Source organism: Drosophila yakuba, chromosome 2L (assembly GCF_016746365.2).
Source record: "Drosophila yakuba strain Tai18E2 chromosome 2L, Prin_Dyak_Tai18E2_2.1, whole genome shotgun sequence".
Taxonomy (NCBI): Eukaryota; Metazoa; Arthropoda; class Insecta; order Diptera; family Drosophilidae; genus Drosophila; species Drosophila yakuba.
Window position 1 is genome coordinate 23,011,134 of NC_052527.2, and position 27,322 is coordinate 23,038,455.

At 38.0% G+C, this 27,322-nt stretch overlaps 1 protein-coding gene and 1 long non-coding RNA gene across 7 annotated transcripts; one reads left to right on the plus strand and one right to left on the minus strand.

Annotated features, from left to right (window-relative positions):
* Positions 1–472: 472 nt before the first annotated feature.
* Positions 473–21,688, minus strand: LOC6539170 (protein gustavus). Of its 5 annotated transcripts, none has more exons than XR_005560004.2 (4): positions 14,331–14,565; positions 13,116–14,005; positions 7,628–7,822; positions 754–883 (listed from the first exon to the last, which is right to left on the minus strand). XR_005560004.2 is itself a non-coding variant. In XM_015189779.3 (3 exons), coding segments are annotated over exons 1-3 (1,032 nt in total). In that variant the 5' UTR covers positions 21,561–21,688; the 3' UTR covers positions 473–743. The 5 variants fall into 5 exon arrangements, 3 of the variants coding, with proteins under 3 accessions (XP_015045265.1, XP_002086071.1, XP_039226219.1); XR_005560005.1 differs by lacking the exon at positions 7,628–7,822 and adding an exon at positions 5,111–5,328 and having other exon boundaries at positions 14,331–14,561; XM_015189779.3 differs by lacking the exons at positions 7,628–7,822; positions 14,331–14,565 and adding an exon at positions 21,559–21,688 and having other exon boundaries at positions 473–883.
* LOC120320513 lies at positions 14,690–19,048 on the plus strand. 2 transcript variants are annotated; one of them, XR_005560007.1, is made up of 3 exons: positions 14,690–16,883; positions 16,958–17,061; positions 17,583–19,048. It is a non-coding gene; the product is annotated as an uncharacterized LOC120320513 (long non-coding RNA). The 2 variants fall into 2 exon arrangements; XR_005560006.1 differs by lacking the exon at positions 17,583–19,048 and having other exon boundaries at positions 16,958–17,426.
* Positions 21,689–27,322: the final 5,634 nt, after the last annotated feature.

A 27,322-nucleotide genomic window follows, 5' to 3' on the forward strand; every position in this document is an offset into this window, starting at 1 on the left:
ACTGCTCAGATGGACGAACCGTAATGCCAACTGAAAGTAAATCTATAAAATAATCTACAACGCATAAGCAAATTCTGGTGTTTATGAATTTCTAAAATAAAACATATATTGCAACTTTCATTTTAAGGTCGTTACATACTTTTATGTAACAATTTAATATAATTTTATTGAATACTACTCAGCAGGTAGCGGGCAACATTGTAATTGTAATTTGCGCAATTCCAGAATTTTCTGTGTCCTCACGCCTTTTGCCTAGAAATTTAAATCAGTTTACAAATTTTAATTAAAATTTACGATACTTTAAGCTTTTTCCCGAAATATATTAATAAAAAATTAAACCAATTACTTTTGTAGTTTTTTATCGTACAATTAATTATACATAAATATATTTTAAGTAAAACTGCGGTTTTAGGTTTTAATATTTTTACAAATATACTTTTTTATATAACACGAAGTGAGTATAGTTTTTAAATAATGCTACATGAAGAAACACGATTCTCCAATTTATTGCAAAATGTGAGATGTCATTCCGTGTACATACTATTATTTGAATGCTTCTTAATATTCAATATATCTTTACAGCTAAAGTAAAGTATTATTACGAATTGTATACCTATGATTTTCCTGTTGGAGGACAGACAAACATTGATCTAATACTATTATAATCTAACACAATTTGTTTTTGCTGCTTTCATCACATGCAGCAAAATTGAAATTGCTTCTCCATCTACTTAACAAAACTATTATCTACGGTTTTTATACAATAAATAAGTTTTCATTGATAAAGGAAGTTGAAGCTGTTGAATGCGCTCCTCCAAGTTCGTGCGACCAATTTTTTGACGAATTGTTCTTCGACAAAGATCCATTAAAGGCAAAGGTTCGGCTTAAAAGATACAAGTAAGAAATTGTTTTTTTTTTGTAATATATATATATATATTTTATGAAAACCTTAAGAACTCTAAATGCTTAAACTTATAAGATTTGGTACTTTTCACAGTGCAAAGTAAATCTACCGTGAACATAGCAAATGTATCTTTTTATAAACGTCGAGATCTCAGGAACTACAAAAGATAGAAAGTTGAGATTAAGCATACAGACTCCAGGGACATAGAAGCAGCGCAAGTTTGTCGATTCATGTTGCCACGCCCACTCTAACGCCCACAAACCGCCCAAAACTGCCACGCCCACACTTTTGAAAAATGTTCTGATATTTTTTCATTTTTGTATTGGTCTTGTAAATTTCTATCGATTTGCCAAAACACTTTTTGCCACGCCCACTCTAACGCCCACAAACCGCCCAAAGCTGCTACGCCCACACTTTTGAAAAATGTTTTGATATTTTTTCATTTTTGTATTAGTCTTGTAAGTTTCTATCGATTTGCCAAAAAACTTTCTGCCACGCCCACTATAACGCCTACAAACCGCCAAAAACTGTGTTTCATACGGACGGACAGACGGACATGGCCAGATCGACTCGGCTATTGATCCTGATCAAGAATATATATACTTTATATGGTCGGAAACGCTTCCTTCTGCCTGTTACATACTTTTCAACGAATCTAGTATACCCTTTTAGTCTACGAGTAACGGGTATAAATATTAAAACATATTCCAGAAGTGGGCGTGGCTACATCAGTTAACAAACTTTCGCTTTTATAGGTTCTGAGATCTCGACGCTCATACGGATAAACAGGCACAGACGGACATAGCCAGTTCGACTCGGCTATTGATCCTGATTAAGAATATGTATATATACTCTATATAGTCGGAAACGCTTTCTTTTGACTCTTACACACTTTTCAAAGAATCTAGTATACTCGTAGAGTATGATGAATGATCTAGTATGCTCTACGAGTATACTTTAAGATTAACGAAAATAAAAACTCAGACCAATTATAGTATGGCCGTCTGTGCAAGAAAAAAAATGATTTTAACTAATGGTGATTTTAAGGTGGGAAAAGCGAAAACAATACACACATTGGTCGAAGTGGCAAAAGAATCGTTTAATGTGGAAAAGAAATAAATATGCCTTCACTTATAAATGGTGATATATAATTGAATTTCGTCCCATGCCTAACAACTTCTTTCAAGGCAATCTCAAGGGGGTCGTCTACCTTCGCAGTTTGAAAAAACTAATTTTTTTTGCATATTTCTAATTTAGACATAAATAAGAACATAACCTGTAACAGATTTGATCGAAAGCATGCTGGCTTAAGAGATCGAGCCTCAAACATAGGCCCGCAATGCCTGTTCACATCACTCAGAAGCAGGTGTCGCGGCCGGCTATTATTCCGAATGACGGGAGTAATCTTTGTATGATTCTGAGTGTTTGTCACTTGTGCGGTAGTTTTGCTCGTTGTGAAAAAAGAAAAGAAATGGACAAAAAAAACAAAAGGGGCGGTAATCGTGTGGGCGGTAAATACTCGAAAAAAAATTCACCTAACCCTCATTTTTCCGAGAAGGAGACGTCGTACGTCAGCACGTCGGTAAAGAAGTTGAAGAGGAATCACTCTCTGCAAGCTGCAATAACGACAGGCTTCGTGTATTTTATTTTGGAGTTCGTGTCGGTTTTTGTGTCGATTTCGGAAAACGTGATATGCAAAGAATGCCACGGGAGAATTTAGTTTTGCATGACTGGGAAGGAAGGTTTGGCGTTTACGATTCTCATGCAGTGTAAATTGTGTGAGGATAAAAAGGTCCATTCATGCCCAATAAATCGCGCTAATGAGATTAATCGTCGGTTTGTCTTTGTCTTCCGTTTAAAGGGTCTTGGTTTTGATATCATTAATACATTTTTTCGGATTTATGGACATTTTTGGCGGACTTTCCAAAAATACATATTACGCGTGCCTCAGCAACATCGCGACCGCCGCAAGCGCCGTATATGATATCGCGTTGGACATAGCTGTAGATAAAGAAAACAACAGAGAACGCTATAGTCGAGTTCCCCGACTATCTGTTAGTTACTCAGTTAGTGGAAGGGAGAAAGAGATCCTTAAACACTGAAAATTTTTGGCGGTTTGTATGTGTTTGAGTGGGCGTGGCAGAAAGTTTTTTGGCAAATCGATAGAAATTTACAAGACTAATACAAAAATGAAAAAATATGAAACATTTTTCAAAATTGTGGGCATGACAGTTTTGGGTGGTTTGTGGGAGTGGCAACATGAATCGACAAACTTGCGCTGTGTCTATGTCTCTGGAGTCTGTATGCTTTCTAACTTTTGTAGTTCCTGAGATCTCAGCGTTCATACGGACGGACAGACAGATGGACAAACGGACATGGTCATATCGACTCGGCTGGCTATTGATCCTGATCATGAATATATATACTTTATATGGTCGGATACGCTTCCTTCTGCCTGTTAAATACTTTTCAACGAAGTATACCCTTTTACTCTACGAGTAACGGGTATAACAATTCAATGTAGAACACGGTAAACCAATTGATCGTTTGACTGTTTCGGGGGACGGTACATTGAAAAAGAGAGGTTTCTCTTCGATGTTTCGCGTTTCTACTTTGATCGGAATCTACAGTGGCAATCGATACTGTAGTTGAGAGTAGTTAAAGTGTCAAAGTTGCGGGAAAGAAAATATTTAAGAGTATGAATCATGGTACGAACAACATAAAGAGAATAGCTCAATTAATCACTGTGGAAGCGCGGGAAAAATGGAAATGTTTCAACGATCAGTCGCGAGGCATGGGGTAAAATACGCTTGTTATGTTGGCGGAGATAGTAAAACTTTTAATGGGATTCTTTATTCGAACCCATACAACGATGAAGTAATTGTTGAGAAAAATGAATGCTTTGGTCATGTCGAAGAAAGAATGGGGACGAGACTTAGAAATTTGAAAAAAGCAAACAATGGCGTTGGGGGGAATGGCAAAGGCAAACTGACTAATAAACTGATTGGTGAATTAACCAAATTCTATGGCCTTTCAATACGCAGAAATTTTGATTCTGTCGATAAAATGAAAACAGAAATTGGGGCATCTTTGGAACATTGTTGCTCCTCAGACAAAAAACCGCAACACAAGAAGTGTCTCCCTGGCGAGAACAGTTGGTGCAAGTGGCGTCAGGCGAAAGCGGCAGGGACCGTGGCCGATTGCACTCACAAGAGAGTACCCATCGATCCCTTGATCGTGAAACTGATAAAGCCAATTTACACGGATTTGTCGGCAAATTCATTGTTGGAGCGCTGCTTGGGTGCATACACCCAAAACAACAATAAATCGTTGAACAGCTGAATCTGGATATTGGCTCCAAAACACCTACATTCGGGGAAAGATGTAGTCGAAATCGCAACTCATCTCGCTGTCATTATTTACAACGAAGGATTTTCGGGCATTCTGAAAACAATGGATGTTTTGGAAATCACTTTGGGGCCGCAAGCTAAAGCAAGTGGAGCGAGACTGGACGAGGAACGCATACAGCGCTCGGAGCGCAGGATCAGCGACGTGGTGAAAAATGCGAGAATTATTCGTAAAAAGATGAAAGTAGCTGATCTGGAACGCCAAAAATGAAGAGTAAGGAGTTGTATGGTGCTGGAATAGATAATTCGTAAGTTTGACTAAATTGTCAGTTTTGCCATCGTGTAATTTTATCGTTTATCTTTAAACGCGTTTTCCCAAAAGTATTTTTTTTCAAAACGGTCGTCAAAATTCAGTTTAAAAAAAAATTTTTCAAGGTTCTCAAGCTAAAATATTGTTACGACCGTTTGACCTCGTTGCACGGGAAGTGGTCTATTCAACGACGAGCAAACAGCTCAAAGAAGCTGGGTCCGCAAAAATCGAATTTTTGAAATTTGAAAGGTGGAATCGTTTGACCATGTTTGACCACCAATTACTTTTTTTTGACCATGTCCAGTTTTGAAGATATGGAATTTCGAAAATTTTAGAACTTCAAAAAGTTGAGCGCCAGGGTAGACGACCTCCTTAAACACACTAAGCTTTAGAAAAACAATAATTATTTTAATAAAAAAAAAAAGCTATACCCCGCCACTGCAGAGGACGATCGTGTCAATCCCGAAGGCTATTTCGAAGATTTTCCCCTTAATAGTGCTTACGCCTAATTGATTAGGATGAAATACCTAATTCTGAGTGAATTTTTACCTGCTTTTAGGCGGGAGTACATAATTTTTTTCGCTGCTACAGCCAGTCATACAGAAGCCGATATACATGTGGACTTTAAAGCAGTATTCGATTAAAATGTTGTAAAGCAACACCATATGGAAAAGTACATATCTGTCAAAAACTTGGGATTTATGCTAGAATCCCTCATAAGAAGTCGTCCGGCGGAAAACGAACACTGACTGCTGGATGAAGGGAACCTGGAAACCGTAAAAAAACTTAAATATCTTGCGGTCGCACTTTTCCAAGTTGTAAGGAATACACAAATCAGGATTGCAAAGGTGGCTAAAAACTGCACGTTAAAGTGAAAGCGCTCACATCTATGATTATTCTGCAGAGCTAAGGCGATATGAACGAAAAATTGTTTCGACATCCACTGAACGCAAAGTCTTACAAAATCCATATTAAAACTGAAGTCATCACGCGATGCATTTACAACCTCCGAAATCACTTTGGGTATATAAAGAAAGTAATGAAAAGGGATAAATAACAAATATATTTCTTTCTTTTCTAATATATCCAATCAACACTCAGAATTGTCTAATGACAGATTAATGATGTAGTCTCTCGACATTAATCAAAGCAGAACTGAAATTACAGGTTATCAAAAACCGGGAGTTCCAACTTTTGGGAAACTTTCATGAAAAAAGCTGAAGTGTCATCTTTGCGGAAAGATGGGGCACCAAATGATTAATTGCCGAAACAAGAAGCAGAGCGCCGGCATGTCGAGACAGGATCAACGAGGAAGCCAACCATTTCAGCAGCATTTTAAAGACAATATAACTAGCTATCGTTGCCGAGAGCAAGGTCATATAGCCTCACAATGCCCTAAAAATATGACAGGCGGTGGAGCTGGATTGCGGAACGAAAAGAGAGCTGAGCTGTGCGTGGTGGATGAACCGAAGACAAGTATGCTGTTACGAGGTGAGGACTTTCCAATCTTTTTCGATTCTGGAGCAGAGTGCTCTTTGGTTAAAGAGAGTTTTGCAGAGAAGCTAAGCGGTAGAAAAGTAAATAACGTAGTTAGCTTAAAAGGTATCGGAAATGCAAATGTTTGTAGTACAATGCAGATTGATAACAATATTCTTATTAATGGAAATAGTTTAAATGTAACATTTCATGTTGTACCTGATGACTGTATGTCAAATAATATTGTACTGGGACGAGAAGTGTTGGCTCAGGGATATGCTGCAGTAGTATCTTGTAAAGGGGTTGAAATAATTAACGATGAAACAAAAATTGTTAAAACGTGCTCTAAATTCATAGACAACTCATTTGATATAAAAGAAAGCAATGTAAATGGAGAAAACAAAAACGAAATAATAACATTGTTAAACTCCTACTCAGATTGTTTTATACAGGGTACGTCTCAGACTCGCGTCAATTCTGGTGAAATGCAAATTCGATTGATTGATCAGACCAAAACGGTACAGAGAAGACCATATAGATTGAGTCCCAGCGAGAGAGATATAGTTCGACAAAAAGTTCAAGAATTGTTAGATTGCAAGGTTATCAGACCGAGTAGCTCCCCTTTTGCGAGCCCTGTTCTATTGGTGAAGAAGAAGAATGGATCAGCCAGACTTTGCGTGGATTATAGAGAATTGAATTCCAATACAGTTGCCGACAAGTTTCCCTTGCCTTTAATATCTGATCAGATAGCCAGGCTGCGCGGTGCAAAGTTTTTCACCTGCTTAGACATGGCAAGTGGATATTACCAAGTTCCTATGCATCCGAACTCTGTCGAATATACGACATTCGTCACCCCTGATGGACAGTACGAGTTCCTGTCGATGCCATTCGGACTCAAGAATGCACCGTCAGTTTTTCAAAGAGCAGTCATAAAGGCCTTGGGTGATCTCGCCTATTCGTATGTCATTGTGTATATGGACGACATAATGATTGTAGCTCCAACCAAGGAATTGGCACTTGAAAGACTAAAAATTGTTTTGGATATTTTATCAAAGTCTGGATTCTCATTTAATGTTGAAAAATGTTTCTTTTTACGGACTTCTGTCTAATATTTAGGATTTGAAGTACGAGCAGGGGAGATTAGCCCAAATAATCGCAAGGTAGAATCTCTGAATGCTTTGCCCCCTCCGAGGTCTGTAACAACATTGAGACAGTTTATTGGGCTAGCCTCGTACTTTCGACAGTTTGTTCCCGGAATTTCTCAGCTAATGAAGCCTTTATATTTTCTCACCTCAGAGAAAAATAAGTTTGAGTGGAGTACAGAACACGAGGCAATTCGAAGAAAAATTATTCACATTCTTACAAATAAACCTGTCTTAATTATCTTTGACCCGCAGTATCCAATCGAATTGCATACCGATGCCAGTGCAATCGGATATGGTGCTATACTCTTACACAGAATAGAAAATAAACCGTATGTAGTGGAATATTATATCAAGACAACAAGTGTATGTGAATCCAAATATACCTCATATGAGTTGGAAACACTTGCCGTGGTTAATGCTGTTAAGCATTTTCGGCAATACTTACATGGCAGAAAGTTTGTAATATTCACTGACTGTAATTCGTTAAAATCATCACGAAATAAGATTGAGTTGTTGCCTAGAGTCTATCGCTGGTGGGCTTATTTGCAGTCCTTCGATTTTGATATACAGTATAGGGAAGGCAAGCGTATGGCCCATGCTGAGATCTTTTCCAGAAATCCACTTCCTCCGGAAAATTCCCCTGAATATGCAAAGATCGTTGAGAAGCGAATCGAATTAACTGAAGTATCTGAGGATTGGATTCGTGCAGAGCAACAAAAAGATCAAGATATTGTAGAAATCATTACCAAGTTGAACGATGATGAATTACCATTCGAGCTGTCTAAGACATATGATTTGAGAGGTGGAGTTTTGTATAGAGTGATACAAAGAAATGGCAAGACGCTGTGTTTGCCAGTAGTGCCTCGCGGATTTAGATGGTCGGTTATTAACCAAGTACATGAATCCATGATGCATCTGGGCTGGGAGAAAACACTCGACAAGGTATACGATTACTATTGGTTTGAGGGCATGGCCAAATATGTTCGAAGATTTGTTGAAAATTGCATAACGTGCAGAGTTTCCAAATCATCCTCTGGGAAAGTACAAATGGAATTAAATCCTATTCCCAAAATAAACGTTCCATGGCATACTATCCACATAGACATAACAGGCAAGCTTAGTGGTAAAAGCGATCGTAAGGAATATGTAATTGTACAGATCGATGCATTTACCAAGTACGTTTATCTTTACCACACTTTCACATTAAGTGCAGAAAGTTGTGTAATGGCGTTGAAATCATCAATTTCTTTGTTTGGAGTCCCTATTCGTATTGTGGCTGATCAGGGAAGAAGTTTCACAGGTGCCAAGTTTGTTGAATTTTGCTCTTCCCAAAACATAAAACTACATTTGATAGCAACAGGAGCAAGCCGTTATGAGTACCTTAAAAAATTTATTGACAGCTGTTGAAACAAACGTGCAGTTAGCTATTAATTGTACTGCTAATAAGATAACAAAAGCGAGCCCGTTAGAATTATTAATGGGAAAGGTTGCTCGTCCTTTAGGTCTTGTTCCAATTCATGATCCAGAAACAGAAATAGATCTGACCAAGATAAGAACTCAAGCTTTAGAAAATATAGAAAGATCGGCAAAGTATGAGAAGGAAAGGTTTGAAAAAGGCAGAGCTAAGGTAGTAAAATTTAGTGTTGGAGATTTTGTGTTGCTTAATAATAGTGAGAGAAACCAGACTAAATTAGATGCTAAATATAGAGGTCCATTTGAGATTACAGAAGTATTGGATAATGACAGATATACCTTAAAGAGTATGAAGGGTAATAGACGTTATAAGTATGCGCATGAAAGATTGAGAAGATTTCCAAATGGGCAGGTGCCAAGCGAGCTGGAGATCGATGTTAGCCTGTCAGAGGAAGCTGTTGAAAGAGACAGTAGTGAAACCGTTGAAAGAGACGGTATGGAAGCTGTTGAAAGAGACAGTAGTGAAGCCGTTGAAAGAGACGGTATGTAAGCTGTTGAAAGAGACAGTAGTGAAGCCGTTGAAAGAGACGGTATGGAAGCTGTTGAAAGAGACAGTAGTGAAGCCGTTGAAAGAGACGGTATGGAAGTTGATGAAAGAGAAAGTGAATGGAGATGTTGAAATAGAGAGTAGAATGGCGGAAGGTGTATGGAAATACACAGTTGTCGATGGCTACGTGGCGGTACCTGACCCTAGAGTGGTATTATAATGATGTTATTGTTTGGAAAGAAAATAAAAAAAAAAAGAGAATGATTAAAAGTTGAAATAAAAGAAGAGAGAAATTAAGTAAGAAATGAAACGAATGAATTGAATTGAATTTAAATTAGTTGAACTATGGAGAGAAAAATTTAAAGAATTATTAAAAGAAAGATTTGAGTTGTATTATGAAAAGTTAAGGAATACTTTGATTTGAAATATGAAAAATTAAAAAAAAAAGATCTTTAACGAAGGATTTAAGGAGAAAGATGTATAACGAAATAGTTAAGAACTTGAAGTATTAGAACAAGTGATGAAGTATAACGTTGGTTAATGTAAACTAAAGATTATGTTAAAGGAAAACAACGATGTTAATGACTAAGACTAAGACTAAGTTGATTGTCACATTAAAATTAGAACTGAAGTCTGAATGCAGTGTGTGAATCTCTGATTTATGGCAGGACGTAGCTCATACACGAGGGCGTGTAATTTATCATAATGGCCGTATCGGAGAAGGAAATGTTATTTTGAAATGAGCGCCTTATCGACACAACTTGCTTACGATACTAATCGATAGGACGGTTTGTATTTGGTTGTGAGATCTTGACATACAAAAAGATCGAGTGTGGCCCTGGTTTAGCGTGGTGGTTCTTCTCTAAGGAAAAAGTTAAGAAGGAACACACAAGCAGTGGAAGAACAATTGAAAAAGCTATCAAGGGACTCGCTACACAATCATAAAATAACTTTTAGCGCTCCGACAAATATATGTATAAAACCGGTAAGTAGTGTTTCGCATTGATAAACTAAATTCCAAACTACATGATATTAATATATATTATTAAAATATTTTTCTGTACAGATAGCATGAGCACATTAGAAGTCAGCAGCCAGCGGAGAAAGCCTTGGACCAAAGCACTGGCATGTGTAGAAAACAATGCAAACAAAAAAGATTAATGTAATAAAAGAAAAAATAAAAATGTTATTTAACATTTAATTCCATTTTTTATGTTTTTTGGAATATTTTTCTGGATTTACAGGTATTTTCCCGAGGGATTGAAGAGGAGCATTATAAAGGAACTCCCGGGAAATTCACAAGGAATACTAAAGGGATTCCCGAGGAATACTAAAGGGATTCCCGAGGAATACTAACGGGATTCCCTAGGAATTCATCTTGTATTCCACGAGAAAACCCTTGCTTATTTTTCGATATTACCCAGGAATTTACTCGGGAACTTGTGATTCCTCGTCACAAACGCCTGTTGTATGGAAATTCCTTGCTGATTTGTATGGAAAAATCCTCGGGATTCCTAGAGACACCCTAGGATTCCTTTGGGACTGGTACTGTAGGGTGTATCTAAACCTACTTATATATGTATGTATATGTACATATGTATATGCATGCTTACACATATTCATGTATGTACACTTGCGGTCAAAATAATAGTAGTGCCGGTGAAGCAACAAGTTTTTTCTCATTATTTCCACTATGCCCTAGCATATTCAAATAATTTTTTCACACAAGTGACGGTAATTCTCTGCTCTCTCAGAACGTTAAGTTATTTTCGGTTCTCTTTTCGCAGTCAAACAATGCGATGTCATGGAGTGGCCCGCAGAGTCACCCGATCTCAATCCAAGTAAGAATTTGTGGTGTGACGTAAAGAGATCACTCTCAGAAACGAAACCGAGTAATAGCTTTGAACTCTGGGAAGCTGTACAAAGGTTATGGGACTCTATTCCTGTGCAAGGATGGCAGAATTTAGTTGATTCCATGCATAAGCGCTGTGCGTCTTTTATCGGAAAAAAAGGCTATTCAACAAAATACTAAAATAAACATTAAATATAGGGCTATTACATAGATTTAATTTGGCTGTGATGCTGTTTAAAAAAATGCACTACTATTATTTCTTTCTGAAAAGTCTTATGCATTTTCCAAAGTCATTTTTCATTTCAGTAAACTTGCCAACTAGTGCTTTGCGACTAATCCAGTCGATGTCATTAAGTGGTGTCAGTGTCTGTCCGTATGAACGTCGAGATCTCAGTAACTACAAAAGCTAGAAAGTTGAGATTAAGCATAGACTCCCAAGACATGGAAGCAGCGCATGTTTGTCGATTCATTTTACCACGCCCACTCTAACGCCCACAAACCGCCCAAAACTGCCACGCCCACACTTTTGAAAAATGTTTTGATATGTTTTCATTTTTCTATTAGTCTTGTAAATTTCTGACGATTTGCAAAAAAACTTTTTGCCACGCCCACTCTAACACTCACAAACCGCCAAAAACTGTCAGGGTATCAGATAGTCGGGAAACTCGACTATAGCGTTCTTTCTTGTTTTTTTTTCTGAGAAATCAAATGAATTAACCTTATGTTTTTTGTGTTCATTAAAATAACAGTGGATGAGAAACTATCCCTTTTCGTGAGCAACTTTTTTTTTTTACTAATTTTTGTAAAATGGGCTGTATAGGTAGAAAAAAAAGAAAGTCCCGTTAGTTTTTCAAGTTATGCTTATTTATATCTTTATATTGTTGAGCAAATTCACAATTTTTAAGCTGATCATTAGAATAAAAATGTCTGGGTTTGTCCAACGAAAAGTCTCGAAATGATCAATATTTTGCAAAAAGTGAGTTTGGTTAAGTTGATTAGTATATTTAAAAGGACAATCAATTAAAAAAAAATAAGCTTAGAAAGGATCTAATGCCATTAAATATGATTTGAAGCCCGTAAATTGTGGTGCCATAAACCTAAGATACAGAGGATCGACACAAAGTGCGTTTGAGCAAGGTTAATCCTTCGACGACGACTACAGAATGAAAATTTAAGTGTCCCCACATAGTCAAAGGCAGAGGTAAGATTTCGCCAAAACCCAATTAAACTGGCCTAATAAACCTAATAAACACGATCTCCCAATCTAAAACCGATCGAAAACCTGTGGGGCGACATTAAACATTATGTGTTGAAGAACTCCCCGAGCTCTAATACTGACCTTTGGCAAGTTGTGCAGGATGCATGAGTTTAGATTTCCCCCCAACGATGCAGGGACTTGGTGGACACAATGCCAGCAACATAGGCTATACAACAAAATATTAGACCCCAATCAAAATATTAGTAAGAAAAACAATGTTATGTCTAAGTCAGGTAGAATTTTGTTGATATTTTTTTATAACACTGCTATTTTAGTGGGTCTTTTTTGTTGTTTTTGTCCATATTTTCAAAACTATTGAAGAAAAAAGAGGGAAACATTTGTTGAGTTGTTTGAAAATACCTAATGATATTATAAAGAAAATTTTTCCATTAAAAGTGTAAGTCATAGTTTAATTAGATCATAAGCACTGATATTTCAATGAACAAAGCTGTATGTTAAGTTTCATTGATAAAAAAAAAAAATGTAAAACGTTGCAAAAGATGTTTATTGTTTTGTTGTTTGAAAAGTCTGTGGGCACTATCATTATTTTGACTATATATATATAAAAGTATACACAAATATATATATATATATATATATGGGCATGGAAACTTGCACATATATAGGCCTAACTAGAATCGCCATACCTAATCTCAACTTTTTATCTCGTCCCGATACCACAGCATTCACCCAAACTGACAGACACAAAGATAGACACGGCCAGATCGTTTTGGCTAGTGACCCTGATAAAGAATGCATATACTTTATGGGGTCGGAAACGCTTTCTTCTACCTGTCACATACTTTTCAACGAACCTAGTATCGTCATATTTAAATTAAATAAAATATTTCAAATGTACTCACGATCTAATCCACCAATATAACGCATTGTTATTTCACAGTGTCCCCAAACCGCCGAAACAACTGGATATAGTTTTTTTCCTCGCAGTCCTCTAAACGCAATACCGAGATACTGCTGATCAACAATGAAGCTTAGTGTTCCTTCGTCCATATCTAACGCTACTAAGAACTTATCTGGAACTAAAAAAGCTTCGTCGTTTTTAAGAATGGCTGGATATGTGACTCCAGCGCAGTTTTTTGAGTCATGGTATAATTTATTTCTTCCTAAGTCCCAGCCCCAACTTTGTTCAGTTGATCCGACTAAACTTTGGTATCCAACTGAATGTAATGGTGCATCTGCAGTGCATACGCCAACAACAGCGTGTGTTCCTCTTTGCCTTGTTGGCCAATAAATTTCCCAAATGTGCAATCCCTTTGTAAGTCCGACTTTTCCGCGAATGCAATCAGTACTTTGAGCCACTGGGTGCCTATGAAATGTCAACTTGTCGTCCTCTTTTACAAAAATGTTTAAAGACCGATCTTCGGAGTTCCATGAATGCCTTAATTGAAGATCTCGAGATGCTGGCGGCATATCAAGTAAAATATCGATTCGCGCAGGTTTAACGAAATCAGCTTGTAACTCTCTTGGTATTATTGGTTTGAATGTAGACTGTGAATCATTACGACTAACTGTTTTGACTCCGCCACTAATTTTTTGACCCATGTTCATGCCACGGCAGCTTCTGGATCTTCTTTGGTCGATTGCAACTTTGTAGGATAGTCGAAGACGTTCAAACTCCCTCGGTTCCAATCTTGACAAAACAACTCTCGGGGATAGTGTGGATATTGATGAAACACTTTGAGGACGACGCCTTTCACTGGACCTAATAGAAGGTGTCCGACCACCCTTATACCTTTAAAGAAATAAAAATAACGATTTTGTGTTACCTTGATATGAAACACGTTATGTATACACATAAAAGAGTGTGCATACGAACATATATAAACATAAAAATGTACATATACATACATAAATAGACATGTATATGCATATGTGCATTCGCAGTTAAAGACACTTCTACATTCCATGTACTTTACATTACCTTTAAACAATAATGCAGACAAACTTGGTTAATACTTTAAAACATTTTGTACATATTTTAAACATTTAGCAAAACACATACAAAATATATTCAATATTTACTACTTAAATTGGCAATAGACTTCAAAAAAATTTACCTTTTTTTACCAAATTCCATTTATAAGGAGTGTATAAAAAGTTTTACAAAATGGCGTCACCGAGTGAAGTTAATTTCTTTTCTTGCTTAGTTGTAAAATAGTGATGTTCATTATGCACAAAAATATGTAGAAATTATTTAAAATATAAACGCAAAAAACCAACTATTTTCCAACTTAAATACAAAAATTTGCTATTTAAGATAACACACGGGTTGTCCGATCACAATATATATAGGCTTACAAGCAGTATTACTGAAGCAAGCCAACAAAACAGGGTGTTTATGGCATCAATCATAAAAGATTTTCTTTGGGCGAAATACACGATACAATTTTCGTTAAATACTAAAATTGTTATTAATACAAAACCTTCGTTCTCGCTAATCTAGAAAGTTATCTAACTAAGTGATTATCTTTTTTTTTTTTATTAATACTAAAATTTCACAGACAAAAAAAGTTTTACGTCAATATTACAAATTCAAAGATACAGATCCGAAGTCGTCTATGTCTCTAAATTTTAGCATGTGGATTATAGGATTATAAACAATCTACAATTAACTTTGAATTTTTAGGGCAAAAGCGGAAACAAATAAGATAGAGATATAAATATAACCTGAATGTGAAGTATTTTATCCCGTAATGTTATTTTTCGATATATAAATGACTGAAAAAATCAATTTATGGTATCTCTACAATTTCGGCACCTCAATTTGAGGCCAATAGAAACAAGACTCCTCCCGATAACACTTTCATTAGAATTTTAAAAGAAAATTAAGTGAAAAAATATCTCTAAACACAGATCCTAGAACCCTTGTGGGACTTTCTTTGTTTATGTGCTTTAAACTATTTTTTTCAAATTGATCTTAAAATTAATAAAAGTAAATGAAATCGTTTGACTAAGTAAAAATACCTAGTTCAAACTGGGCTCAATGTGAATATGCGCTAAATAGGGAATGTATTGTGTTTCACGGCAAGAAACACAAAAGTTTCGTTCTCATACAAATATTTTCGGCTTTATTTATTGTGTTCCAATTGTGTTCTATTTCCTTGCAGCAGATGCAAAGTCAGAAGTTTTCAGTATAAAGAGTCGATATAGCCATGTCTGTAGTTAAATCAAAATCGACCGTCATAGGAACAGTTGGTAGATTACAATCTAATTGATAGAAAAGAATTCTAGCTTTTGGCGTAAAGGTTATAAGTGCTCGGCGCTATTACACAAAATTTTATGCAAATCCTTTGATCCATATTTTTTGATTCTAAAAAATTGACGAGCACGCAAAACACTTATAACGTTAACGCCTCTCTCACCAAAAAGGCCATTCACTTGATTCTTGTCACAGATGTTCGGGAAGAGTGTATCAACATAACAAAACATAAAAATCTATAATTGAAAGTACATTGCCCGCGAAATTTTAAAAGTCACGTAACTTTTTGAACGCACATTGTACAGGTTCCAATAAGGCTTTTCGCAACGCTTTCCCAACTCCAGAATCACCAAATTCAGTCAACATTTCCAACAGGTCTTGTTAGCACGCCCTTTGGCTTTCGAAACTGTTCGATCTATTGAAATTTATCTACATATGTCCTATTCTTTAACCGCGTGGCTGTTTTGGAAGATTAGCTATAACCAGCCTCAGATTTTTTAAACGTTTTTTGCGGAACTCACTTTATTTTTGTGGATCTTAAATTAGTTTTACCGATTTCGTTTAGGCATCCAGTTTTAATACCAATAAAAATAATAACCGCATTTAACCACCCGACTATGGTTTTAAACTACTGAACGGAGTCTGTTATATATGTTATTATATATAAAATCGATTTCTGAGTAAATGTAATTTAAGTTTTTGCGGGACTAACCTTTAATATAGATAATTAAATATAAATAAAGTAAAGAAAACAAATTTTAACCGCATATGTATATTTTTAGTCATTAGACTAACCCTATTAACCTCATATGTTTATTTTTACTCATACTTAAAATAAATATATAAATATATAATTTTTCAAAAGATATTAAAACCTTTTCCTTTTCTTAGAAACGTCTCGCCACATTGTTTGGTCATTATGACTACCCGAATTGAATGAATATATATCGTCTCTGGTAGCTAAAAATGAAACACTAAAGCTTTTACATTTGGAAGAAGATAAGATGAAGTAGTTGTAATTTTATTATTTTTGGGATTATCAAAAATTCGAACATCCGTATGTAATTAATTTGTATGATTTAACAGCTTGTAATCAAGGAGGAATCCCACCTTTAGAGAATGGGAAAAAATATCTTTTTTGCAGTCGCTTTGTAGGTCAATGAAGACCGTTCTTTATAAATCCATATATTATTTACAATTTAAGCCTGAAACCGATTTTAGTCTCAACAAACCAAACATTTTCTTGCTCTGGAGGGTTTTTTGTCGTCGATGAACTAAAATGTTTTCGAAATTTATCAGCGACGATATGACTTACAAGACCCTTGTAAAATTTGTTGAAAACCAAGTTTCACCTTTGAAAAACAAATTTTATTTGATTATCTCCGAGATCACTCTTTATCGGCCTCTAAAGGTAGTTCCCCTTAATGAGTGCAGACTACATACATAATAATAAACTCCTTTTATTTAACCTTTGTATCCCTCAAGGCGCCTACTGCTTGGATCTGAAGATGGCTACGACTACTGGTTACATGTGATTCGAACGCTAGTGTCAGATTAACGAATTAGCAGACCAGTTTTGGAAGGGGTCGGTAAGAATACACGCAAATGATCACGGTCCAAATAATTTTTTAAACGACCACCACTGTCTCTTGGAGACATTATAATCATAGTGGATAATGAACCTTTGGGCCAAAAGACGAGTTATTGTGATATGTACAGCTTAAGATGGTCGCGTCCGAAGATTTTAAAAAGCTCTTTAAATATTTTATTTGTAAACCACCTTAAATATAAAACTATATAAATGACTAGAAATTCTAAAAGTACTGCCATAGGCTTCGTAATTTAATGTTTGGCTGCAACAACATATTATATCAAACACCGGTTACCTTAACCGTTACTTTTAAGATTTGTATAAGTTGTAAAATTTGTACAAAAGTAAAGAGAATGTTTTTTATTTTTTTCGATTTTTTAATGGCTTTAACGATGATGATTCGCCCTTTGCCCTTTAGATTACAGAACTTTTATCATATGAAACTTCTCTTTCTTGAGTTATTAGCAATAAAGGCATAAAGTACGCTTTTTTAAAAATTATACTGTACTTTTGTTTCAGTTTTATGCAATGCACTGGTCTTATTATATTGACATTCAACTCTCACGTACACCATATGTAATGATTGGCTATCAAAGAACCTCAATCCGCGAGTACATTCCTTAATTAACTAGATGCAATAACTGCTTCCAATTGGGCCATTTGTACAAAACTTGTAAAAACAACTAAACTTGCTACAACTGCGGACCCACAATGTACCAATTGTAGTGAAGATCCCTAACAAATGCTAAAACCAAACTGCCCTTACAATTCTTAGGACTCGTAACACTAAAACCACTCCGCTCCCATTTGCATCAGTAACCAAAAACCACAAATCAGCCAAAGCACTGACCTAATCCGAAACGCAGAACCTCAGCATCTCAACAAACCCAAAGAACAACAAGAATCTCCTCCCTCCAGGACTCCATCATCATACGCAGATCTAACTTCTTCAAAAAATAGTAAACTAAAAAGTATAAGCTTACCTTTAACTAATCAAAAACAATCCCCAAACCCCGTGCATCCCCATCAATACATCTAAACGCATAATTGCATCGCACAAAGCAGGTAATAAAATTCGCCATTAGCAATCTAAAACAAACAAACCAATCCAGGGGACGCGTCTAGCGCCTGTTGCGACATGGAAATTTACTAATCTTACCAACCAATTTATACCCCCACTTAACTATTTTAATGATAAATATATTACAAATTAAATAGTTTAGACCATACATGAATGCCCTTCAGGAAACCCACACATCCCATACCTTATCCCTTCATATCCCCATAAACTTTAAAATGGACTGCAGTTTCTGTTCGAATGCATTCGGTGACACATCCATTTTAGTGCACAAATCTTTCTCCCACAGGCAAGACCAACTAAACCATGATTTCGAAACGGTATTTCGAATAATTCAAAAACTAACGTTATTCTATATATCAATTTTGCCTTAAGAACCTGCAAAATAATAATACCCATACCCATCGAAATAATTCACCCATCCAAGCTGGCATCATCACTGGGCTTTCCCCAGAGCCAACTCAAAAGCCAAACATTTATAGATCTTTCAGATTTATTCTCCTAAACGACAAATCTCCTCCCCAATACTCAACCCACAACACGTTCACGCATATAGACCTTTCGCTTGTATCTGCCGAACTAGCTTCCGAAACTAAATGGAATATGATCGACTACCTTAATGGTAGCGACCACTTTCCAATCCTTATTTAAATGTTCCCTCGCCCTTCCTCACCAAGTTTCATTGCCAAACCTTCTTTTAACCTTAAAAAACAAACACTGAACTCTTTAGCAATAAAATCTTATATTTCAAATCTCAATACCCAACTCTGTAACAGTAACCAGGAACCAGGAACTTTTTATACCCGTTACTCGTAGAGTAAAAGGTTATACTAGATTCGTTGAAAAGTATGTAACAGGCAGAAGGAAGCGTTTCCGACCATATAAAGTATATATATTCTTGATCAGGATCTATAGCCAAGTCGATCTGGCCATGTCCGTCTATCCGTCCGTCTGTCCGTCCGTCCGTCTGTCCGTCTGTCTGTCCGTATGAACGTCGAGATCTCAGGAACTACAAAAGCTAGAAAGTTGAGATTAAGCATACAGACTCCCAAGACATAGAAGCAGCGCAAGTTTGTCGATTCATGTTGCCACGCCCACCCTAACGCCCACAAACCGCCCAAAACTGCCACGCCCACACTTTTGAAAAATGTTTTAATATTTTTTAATTTTTGTATTGGTCTTCTAAATTTCTATCGATTTGCCAAAAAATTTTTTGCCACGGCCACTCTAACGCCCACAAACCGCCCAAAGCTGCCACGCCCACACTTTTAAAAAATGTTTTGATATTTTTTCATTTTTGTATTAGTCTTGTAAATTTCTATCGATTTGCAAAAAAACTTTTTGCCACGCCCACCCTAACGCCCACAAATTGCCAAAAACTGTCAGTGTTTAAGACTCTCCTTCGCACTTCCACCAGCTGAGTAACGGGTATCAGATAGTCGGGGAACTCGACTATAGCGTTCTCTCTTGTTTTTATTAAAAACATGGAAAAACAATAAATGGAAGATACTTAAAAGAAATAGTTAAGAAAGAAAGAAAGAAAGAGTTAAAGAAGGCCAACGCAACGCATTCCCACATAACTCAAGCCTACAAAGTTAGCCTAGTCCTTCCTATATTAAAGCCACCAAAACCGATACTAGAAGCCAAATCATGCAGACCCAAATCCCTGAACTCATACCTGGATAAAGTTCTAGATAAACTTATATGTAGGTAAACGGTAGTGGTGGTTTGTTTTGACCAACAAACTTATTCATAACCACCAGCTCGGATTTGTAAGGAGAAAATCTGTTCTATTATACGTAGACCGAAACAAGATCCCTCTCTCTGAAGGGCCACCTCTTTACAATATCACTAAACGCTACCAAATTATCCAACAGCACTCCCCTCAAAAACGACATTAAACAAGGTTCCCCAATCTCAGTCATTCTATTTCTAATCGCCTACAATTTTCGTACTGGCTTTATGCAACGAATACGCCGACAAAACAGCTAAAGATGCGCACAGACATTTCTCGCCACATATGAAATACGTCGATACCAAACAAAGAGAACTGCATAACAACATAACTTCCATGTACAAGCTCATCCTTCAAGCTACCAAGCCAAACTCCTCCTACAACACACACAACACATATCCTTATGAGCCGGCTCAGGTTTGGACAAACCTACCCTACCAATGACCACTACATAAACAGATCCCTCCCAACATATGCCCTTTCTGCAAAAAATAGTTAACTGTCCCTCCCTTTCTTTTCATAAAACAGTTGCCCTTCAATCAATCAACACAATAACCGTACTTGCTAACCCAACGAACGATAGCAACAACAAATTAAGACCTTTTTGTTTAATTTATAAAATATAAAACTATATTATCCTTTCACTCTGTATAAACCACTGTCACCGCAGAAAATCCGTAGAAAGCGGAATGCATTAGCTGCTAATGCTCCTAGTGTTAAGTTAAGATAAATACATAAATAATTTTATTCATTATTTTAAAATAACATAATTTTTCCTAAAATTCGATATATATAATAACGATAACGATACACGATAATTTAAAAATTGTAATTTTATATTTAAATTGTACGAAGAATCTTTTTCGTTAATGGACCTACATACATACATATGTACGTCATCATACACGTACACACGTGCGCTGCGTCAGATGCCCTAGATATTGACGTTATAAGGAAGGAGTTGGCCAGATCGACTGATATTGTGATCCTGATCAAAAATGCAGACGGAAACGGGTTCTCCTACCTGTTACTTATTTACTTTTACCATTAGGTATCGGTTAATACTATACAGAACGCTGTGCGCGTGTTTCAGAAATATATTTATTTATGTTTGAGTATGTATGAAATAAACCGGTAGCTTTAAAAGAAAAGTTATTATGCTGCCTTGAATTTAATGTAATTTTCATACAATAACCAACATTTCGTATTCAACGTTACCTTATAAGTTATTAGCAAATAACTGAGTTGTTTTTGCGACGAATCGGAACTTTTCAAAAAACAAATTTGTGAAAAGTGCATCGCATTTTGCAGTCGGAAATGCATCCTTCCCTATGATATACATATGTATTTATTTTCAACGAATCTTCTTTAAGATTGTGTGAAACTACCTATACATATGTGTCTTTATAAGTGTGCTGCAAAATTCGCACATCAGTACCTAGATTTATGGGAGTGAATTAATATTCTTACACTTATACAAAGTCTAACCGAGCAGATAGAATATAATAAATTCCATAATTATATTTTCACATATAATTATTTTTATCTGATAAATCGACATTTTAGTTGTTAAATGTTTATAAATATGTACATATATATTTACATTACATATCTACAATAAACTTAGTAATACCGATGGTTAGATTTGTTTAAAGTTCAGTTATCAGTTTCAAAATACTTACATTACTTTTTTCTTGATGATTTTCTATGATTAAAATATAACAACACATAAAGCAAAATATCAGTCAGGAACCTTTGATGCACAAAATATTCATATGTATGTACACATATATAAAGGCATACATCAGCAGTGTTGTGACATGTAACGATTTTTGTCTTGTGTATAAATTCTGCAGGCTGTACCCAAGCAGAATGACTGGGATTTATCATATGGATGATTCTCCAAAATTATTTATTATCTGAAAGTGGACATAAAATAACTTTCAAAAGGCGACGGTTTTGACAGGACTTTTTCTAAGTTAAGCCGTGAACTTTTCAAGACTCAGATATAGCAAAAAAAATGCAAATTGAAATTTTTGTGTCTTATTGATGCCTATAGGGCCGGTCACTTTAATACTCCATAAAAACCATTATCTGTCTTGCTGTTTCTTATCGGTATGTGACACTTACGCCGATGCTGTTAAAAATTGTTTTGAATTTTTCCCATTTTATTATAGAATAGCAGAGTGAGGGGCCTAACGGGTGGGAAATAAATTCCATATGTATATTAAATGTATTTTATTTGCGCGGAACTATACAACAGCTTTCGTTGACGTTAGATTTTAAATTTATACACAAAATATAAAATATTCACATTCAATCTCTGAAAGCCGGGGTCCTTCTTTCCACGTTATGTTCGTTTATAACCACAACATACCGGTCTATAACTTAAGTTATGGCAATGTAAGTGTCGCTTCAGCGCTTTCTGCGATGTCATCTGGTACCTCTTTCTAGTGTGATATAAATTTGTTAATCATTTAAATGCTTTTAACATAAATATATGTATATATAATAGGTTAGGTTAGCTTAGTTTTTACCGGCTGTCGGTTATCCGACGCACTTAGAACATTAGAGGTCCATTGTGATACCGTGTATGTTTTCCCCTTTTGCCCGTCGAGGTTCAAGTGAAGTTAGCAGTTTCCCCAGCCAGAGGCGCTGATGAAGTTTTTTTTATCCGATGTGGATCGGTGTCGGACAGGTCGGACGTGTCTATAAGGAATCGGCTTCCTAATTGAGCAAGTCTTTTCGCTTGCAGTGCTGGATGCTCTACCGTTTCTTCCATTTCTTCGTCCCTACAGCTACGCCAGACATCATTATACGGGGCATTTAGTCTTCTGGCATGCGTGCCTATCAACCAATGCCCTGTGATGACTCTCATAGCAGTGCTGAGGTTTGCTCTGGTCAATCTTAAAAGTTTTGACGTTCTCTTTGAGCTTATTTTTGGCCATATTTGGCGTGTTAGCCGACAGTGTGTGGTATTTTCCCATATTGTCTGTTTTTTTCGGTTTAGGTTTTCCCCAAGTAGTAGTTTACAAGTAGCTAAAGGCATACTCATGCCCTCAATCTCTTGTATGAGTGGCGCGGTAGTGCCTTCTCGAGCTAGTTCATCTGCGATGGAGTTGCCTTCTATGTCCCTGTGTCCGAGTACCCATATAAGGCTGATTACGAGTTGTTGTGTCATCTCCTGTAGAGATGATCGGCAATTCGAAACTGTTTTTGAGTGGCTTGAGATTGAGCCAATTGAATTGATAGCTGCTTGGCTATTACTGAAATTGTGCACGTGTAAGCTTTCCGGTTTTAGTGATTTCAAGTGTTTTAGGGCCTCCCTTATTGCTGCTACTTCAGCTTGGAAGACGCTGCAATGATCGGGGAGTCTAAACGAGATGCGTAGGCCTAGCTGTTCGGAGTAAACTCCTCCTTCTACTTTGTTCTGTAGTTTTGACCCTTCCGTATAGAAGCATATAGCATTCTGGGGACTAGGTGTCTTTAAGTTCCACTCGTTCCTCTCTGGGATGATTGTGTTGAACGGTGTTTGTATGTACTTCGTTGGAGTGCAGTAGTGTGTCCTGGTAGTCCCCATTTGAATGTTTTTTAGGATACATGAGTGACCCGCTTCTTGTGGGTTTCACTGTTTGGTATCTCTAAGCCTGATTGCCGCTACTGTAGCCTGTTCCATGCCAGCTAGATCTGGGCTCGGAGGTTGAGTATGGCTTCGTTTGGGGTGGTGCGTTAAGCACTGCTGATGCAGAGTGCCGCGGCTCTTTGCATCTTTGCTAGCATTTTTATGCTGGATATCTTTTTCAGAGCCGGCCTCCATACCACAAGCTATTGAAGCTTTTTTGTACCTGTCTGTGAGGTTCAAGTTCCAGTTCAGTTTCCTGTCAAGTATTACGCCACGTACCCCATTTGAGCCCTATTGCTTTCTTGCACGTGAAGAGTGCTATTGAAGCTTTTTTGTAGCTGTCGGTGAGGCTCAAGTTCCAGTTCAGTTTCCTGTCAAGTATTACGCCACGTACCCTGATATTTCTATCTTGGAGACGAGAGAGTGTAGTGCTGTCTCTGTCGATTTCCCTTTCTTGTAGGCGTGTTGTGTGTCTGTGATGAGACTTGGATTGAGAGTTGATCTCAGATGCTGGCCGATGATTCTTTCAAGGAAGGATGACAGACTAATTGGTCTGAAATCCTTGGGGTGTGTGATGGTTTCCCTGCTTTGGGGATAAAGACAATTCGGGACTACCACGATTGCGGTAGGTGTCCAAACAGTAGGGACCTTTTAAAAATGTCTAAGAGCCAGTTTATGGCTATATTTCCCGCATGTTGGATTTGTGCGGGTATGATTTTGTCTGTAACTGCAGATTTGTATGGCTTAAAACTGTGTATGGCCCAATGGAGGACCTTTGGGTCTATGCACAGTTCGATACTTGCCAGTGTGGCGTTTGTTTGTTGGGAGATGAGAGCGTTTTGGCTGTTTCCTGGGAAGTGAGTGTCTAGAAGTATCTCCAGAGATTCCTCACTCGTGCTGGTCCAGGAGCCATCTGCTCTTTTAAGGTAGCCTAGGGTTGTGACCGATTGGGAGAGGATTTTTCTAAGTCCGGCTGCATCAGTTGTATTTTCAATATCTGAGCAGAAGGAATGCCACGAGGATCGCTTTGCTTTCCCGATGGCTTTTTTGTAGTTAGCAAGGGCTCTCTTGTAGGCGTTCCACAGGGCCTCCTCATTTCCTGCCTTGGCCCTGTTAAAAAGGGTTTTGCAGTCTATTCGGAGGGGGGACAGTCTGCTGACCAGGTTTTCTTTTTCTTTTGGGCTTGCTATTGGGGCAGGCCTTTTTAAGTGGTGCAGGTTTCTGTGAAAATTAAAACTAGTTCGTTTAGACTAGAAATGGTTTGGGGGTATGTAGGGGGACCCGTTGGGATTTTTTCCCTTAAAATATTTTTGCGTTTTTGCCAGTCTGTTTTCTTTGGGTTTGTGAAAACTGCTGGTTTTGAGGGGTTGATTGTGAGGGTCGTTTATATTATATATACCTGTGGTCCGAGAAAAAGTTCTTATCTAGCACCCTCCAGTTACTTTTTCTAATAGTGGTTTAGAGACGAGAGTTAGGTCTATTACCTCTTTTCGGTTCTTAATGATAAAGGTGGGGTCATTACCTTTATTACATATGAAGAGAACTCACCGCGGTCGTTTGTGTCTGTACTTTCCCATTGTGTATGGTGGGCGTTAGCATCACAGCCTATTAGTTTTATTGTTTTGCTTTTCGATGTCTTCTACCAGTCTCCATACCATACTCATCCGGCGGCTCTTGCTTTCCATTTACGATGACAGCACTCGGAACGGAGATGGCTGACTCTCCACGGTATCTGCCGCGTTATCTGCATCGCTGTAATTATGAAGCAGAAAACTGCTAAGGTGCTTTTTGACTAAGATGCAGGCCCTTACTTTACATTCGCTGGGACCTGTTAGAAGCTTATATTCCTTAGTCCTTAATGAAACATTTCCTCCCACTGTCCAAGGTTCCTGGATCAGGACTATGTCGACTCCATTCTCAGCCAGATGGAGTTGAAGAGTAGCGGAAGCTGCCTTACTGTGGAAGAGGTTTATTTGCAGGAGCCTCACGGACATCTGCTGTGGGCATCTCCACCACGGTTGTATCGGGTCCCTACTCGTCCGATGTGTCTAGGTCTGTCATTGGACCCATGTTTGCAAGGCTGCGGAGGATCAGTTGAGTAGCCGTCCTCGGCTTCCTATGCCTCGATCTCGGCGGGAATCTCCGCGATGACTCCTCCACCGCCTTCCTGATCCTCCTTGGCGGAGTCCGATTTGTAGACCTTTATGGTCACTGAGCTGAAGCCGAAGTTTAGCTCCCCATGAGCGGCTTCAATGGAAGCTAGGGACTCTTTGTTCAGGATGAGGATGGCCTGGTTTGTTGGCCCCTCCATCTCGTCGACCTTCACCACTCGCCAGTCCGAAATAGAAAGGTGCGGGTTGCATCGCTGCAGCATGGTGAGGATCTGGTCCGGCGCCTTGATGGATGCCGGGATCCAGATCCTTGGACGGGGTCGGCAAGGTACGTTGGACCAGCTGGGCGCAACAAGTCCGGGGCCTTCATACACCTTCCCCAGCTCCTTTACTGCGGCTTTGTATAGCTCCGCTCGTCGTCACAGGCGATTACCTTGACGCTGCCTAGGAACCATCCCACGTCTTTGCAGACAGGTGGGGGGCCAGATTCTTTTGCTAAGATTTCGAAACATTTTGTGGATAAGGCTGCCTCCACCCACTTCCACTTGTTTCGTTGAATCCTGCCACTCGGGTCGTTTCTCTCGACCACGCCCAGGAGAATGTGGTTTTTCGCGATCTCCGCAAAAGATCGCCCTGGAGGTCGCTTTTTGACCTCTATGGGCTTGGATGGCTTGGGGGCTTCCTTGCCGAACGGTGCAGACGCAGAAGTACAATAGATAAAGAGAGAGCGCGCGAGTGGAAAAAACTTAGATGCTGACGCAGCTGAGCTGCATAGATAACGAAAGACTAGTAGACTAATTGTGTCTTCAATTTTGGCAATCGCTAAAGGCCACATCAGGGGCGGCAAGTTTTCATCCTTAACGAGGACCATGTCATTTACAACTAACAACGTTACTTTGATCGCTGTTGCAGTAAGGTTAAAAACTCTTCCAGACCACACGTCTGAAGTATCACATCTGACTCGATAAACGATGGAGGCGGTCCACCATTCAAAAAAATGAGATACACCTAAACGCTCTTGGGGTAGAGTCGGTTTCGGTCCCCCCAATAGTCCAATATTTGGATCGAATTGTGCTAAGAAGACCGCGAGGACCAGGATGTAGGTTGCGCTCATGAGCGTGATTCCTAATGGCCAAGTAACTGGTTGATCCTTTGGTAGGATGATGGCGGCCATTGAAATCCAACGAAGATTTCTTCAGTCGACCAACTACTCGAAGAATCACGTTGAATCTTGATGGCCCCTGCCGGATCCAAGAAAGCACCACAGTCGAACTTTTAATTTACATATTAAAATATATTATTAATAATATACATACATATTACATATTTTTTACAAGAGTGATGTATTATGTTGATGGCGTCTTCTTTGGAGCTGGCGCCTAATATCTCATGATCAACATAAAAGTCCCGGCGAAGAATATCAGCACCCACTGGAAATGGTGCCTTCTCATCAACAGCTAGGTAGGAAGCAGACTTCGTGCCTCACGTAACAGTATATGGCTTGAACATGCACAGATCGTCTTGAGGAGAATCTCTACACAAAATGCACTGGGGCTAACTATCCTCAGGCGAATCCCTGACACACTGGTACATTTTACAGATGTCTCCTGTGATTGCAATTGCTGAATTACTGGACCAGCCATCAGAACATCGTTTTAGGAGAAGTACACGCTTAGTCGTTAAAAACGACGCGAAGGTTAGTGGTGGTGCTGT

What these genes read in the sequence shown, in the direction of transcription:
- LOC6539170 (XM_002086035.4), bottom strand. Translation starts at nt 14,350, where the DNA reads ATGGAATTTGGTAAAAAAAG. An exon ending in ATGGAATTTGGTAAAAAAAG is followed by an intron (nt 14,006 to 14,330) that starts GTAAATTTTTTT and finishes ATTTCTTTAAAG; the next exon opens with GTATAAGGGTGGTCGGACAC. An exon ending in TTATATTGGTGGATTAGATC is followed by an intron (nt 884 to 13,115) that starts GTGAGTACATTT and finishes GTATCTTTTAAG; the next exon opens with CCGAACCTTTGCCTTTAATG.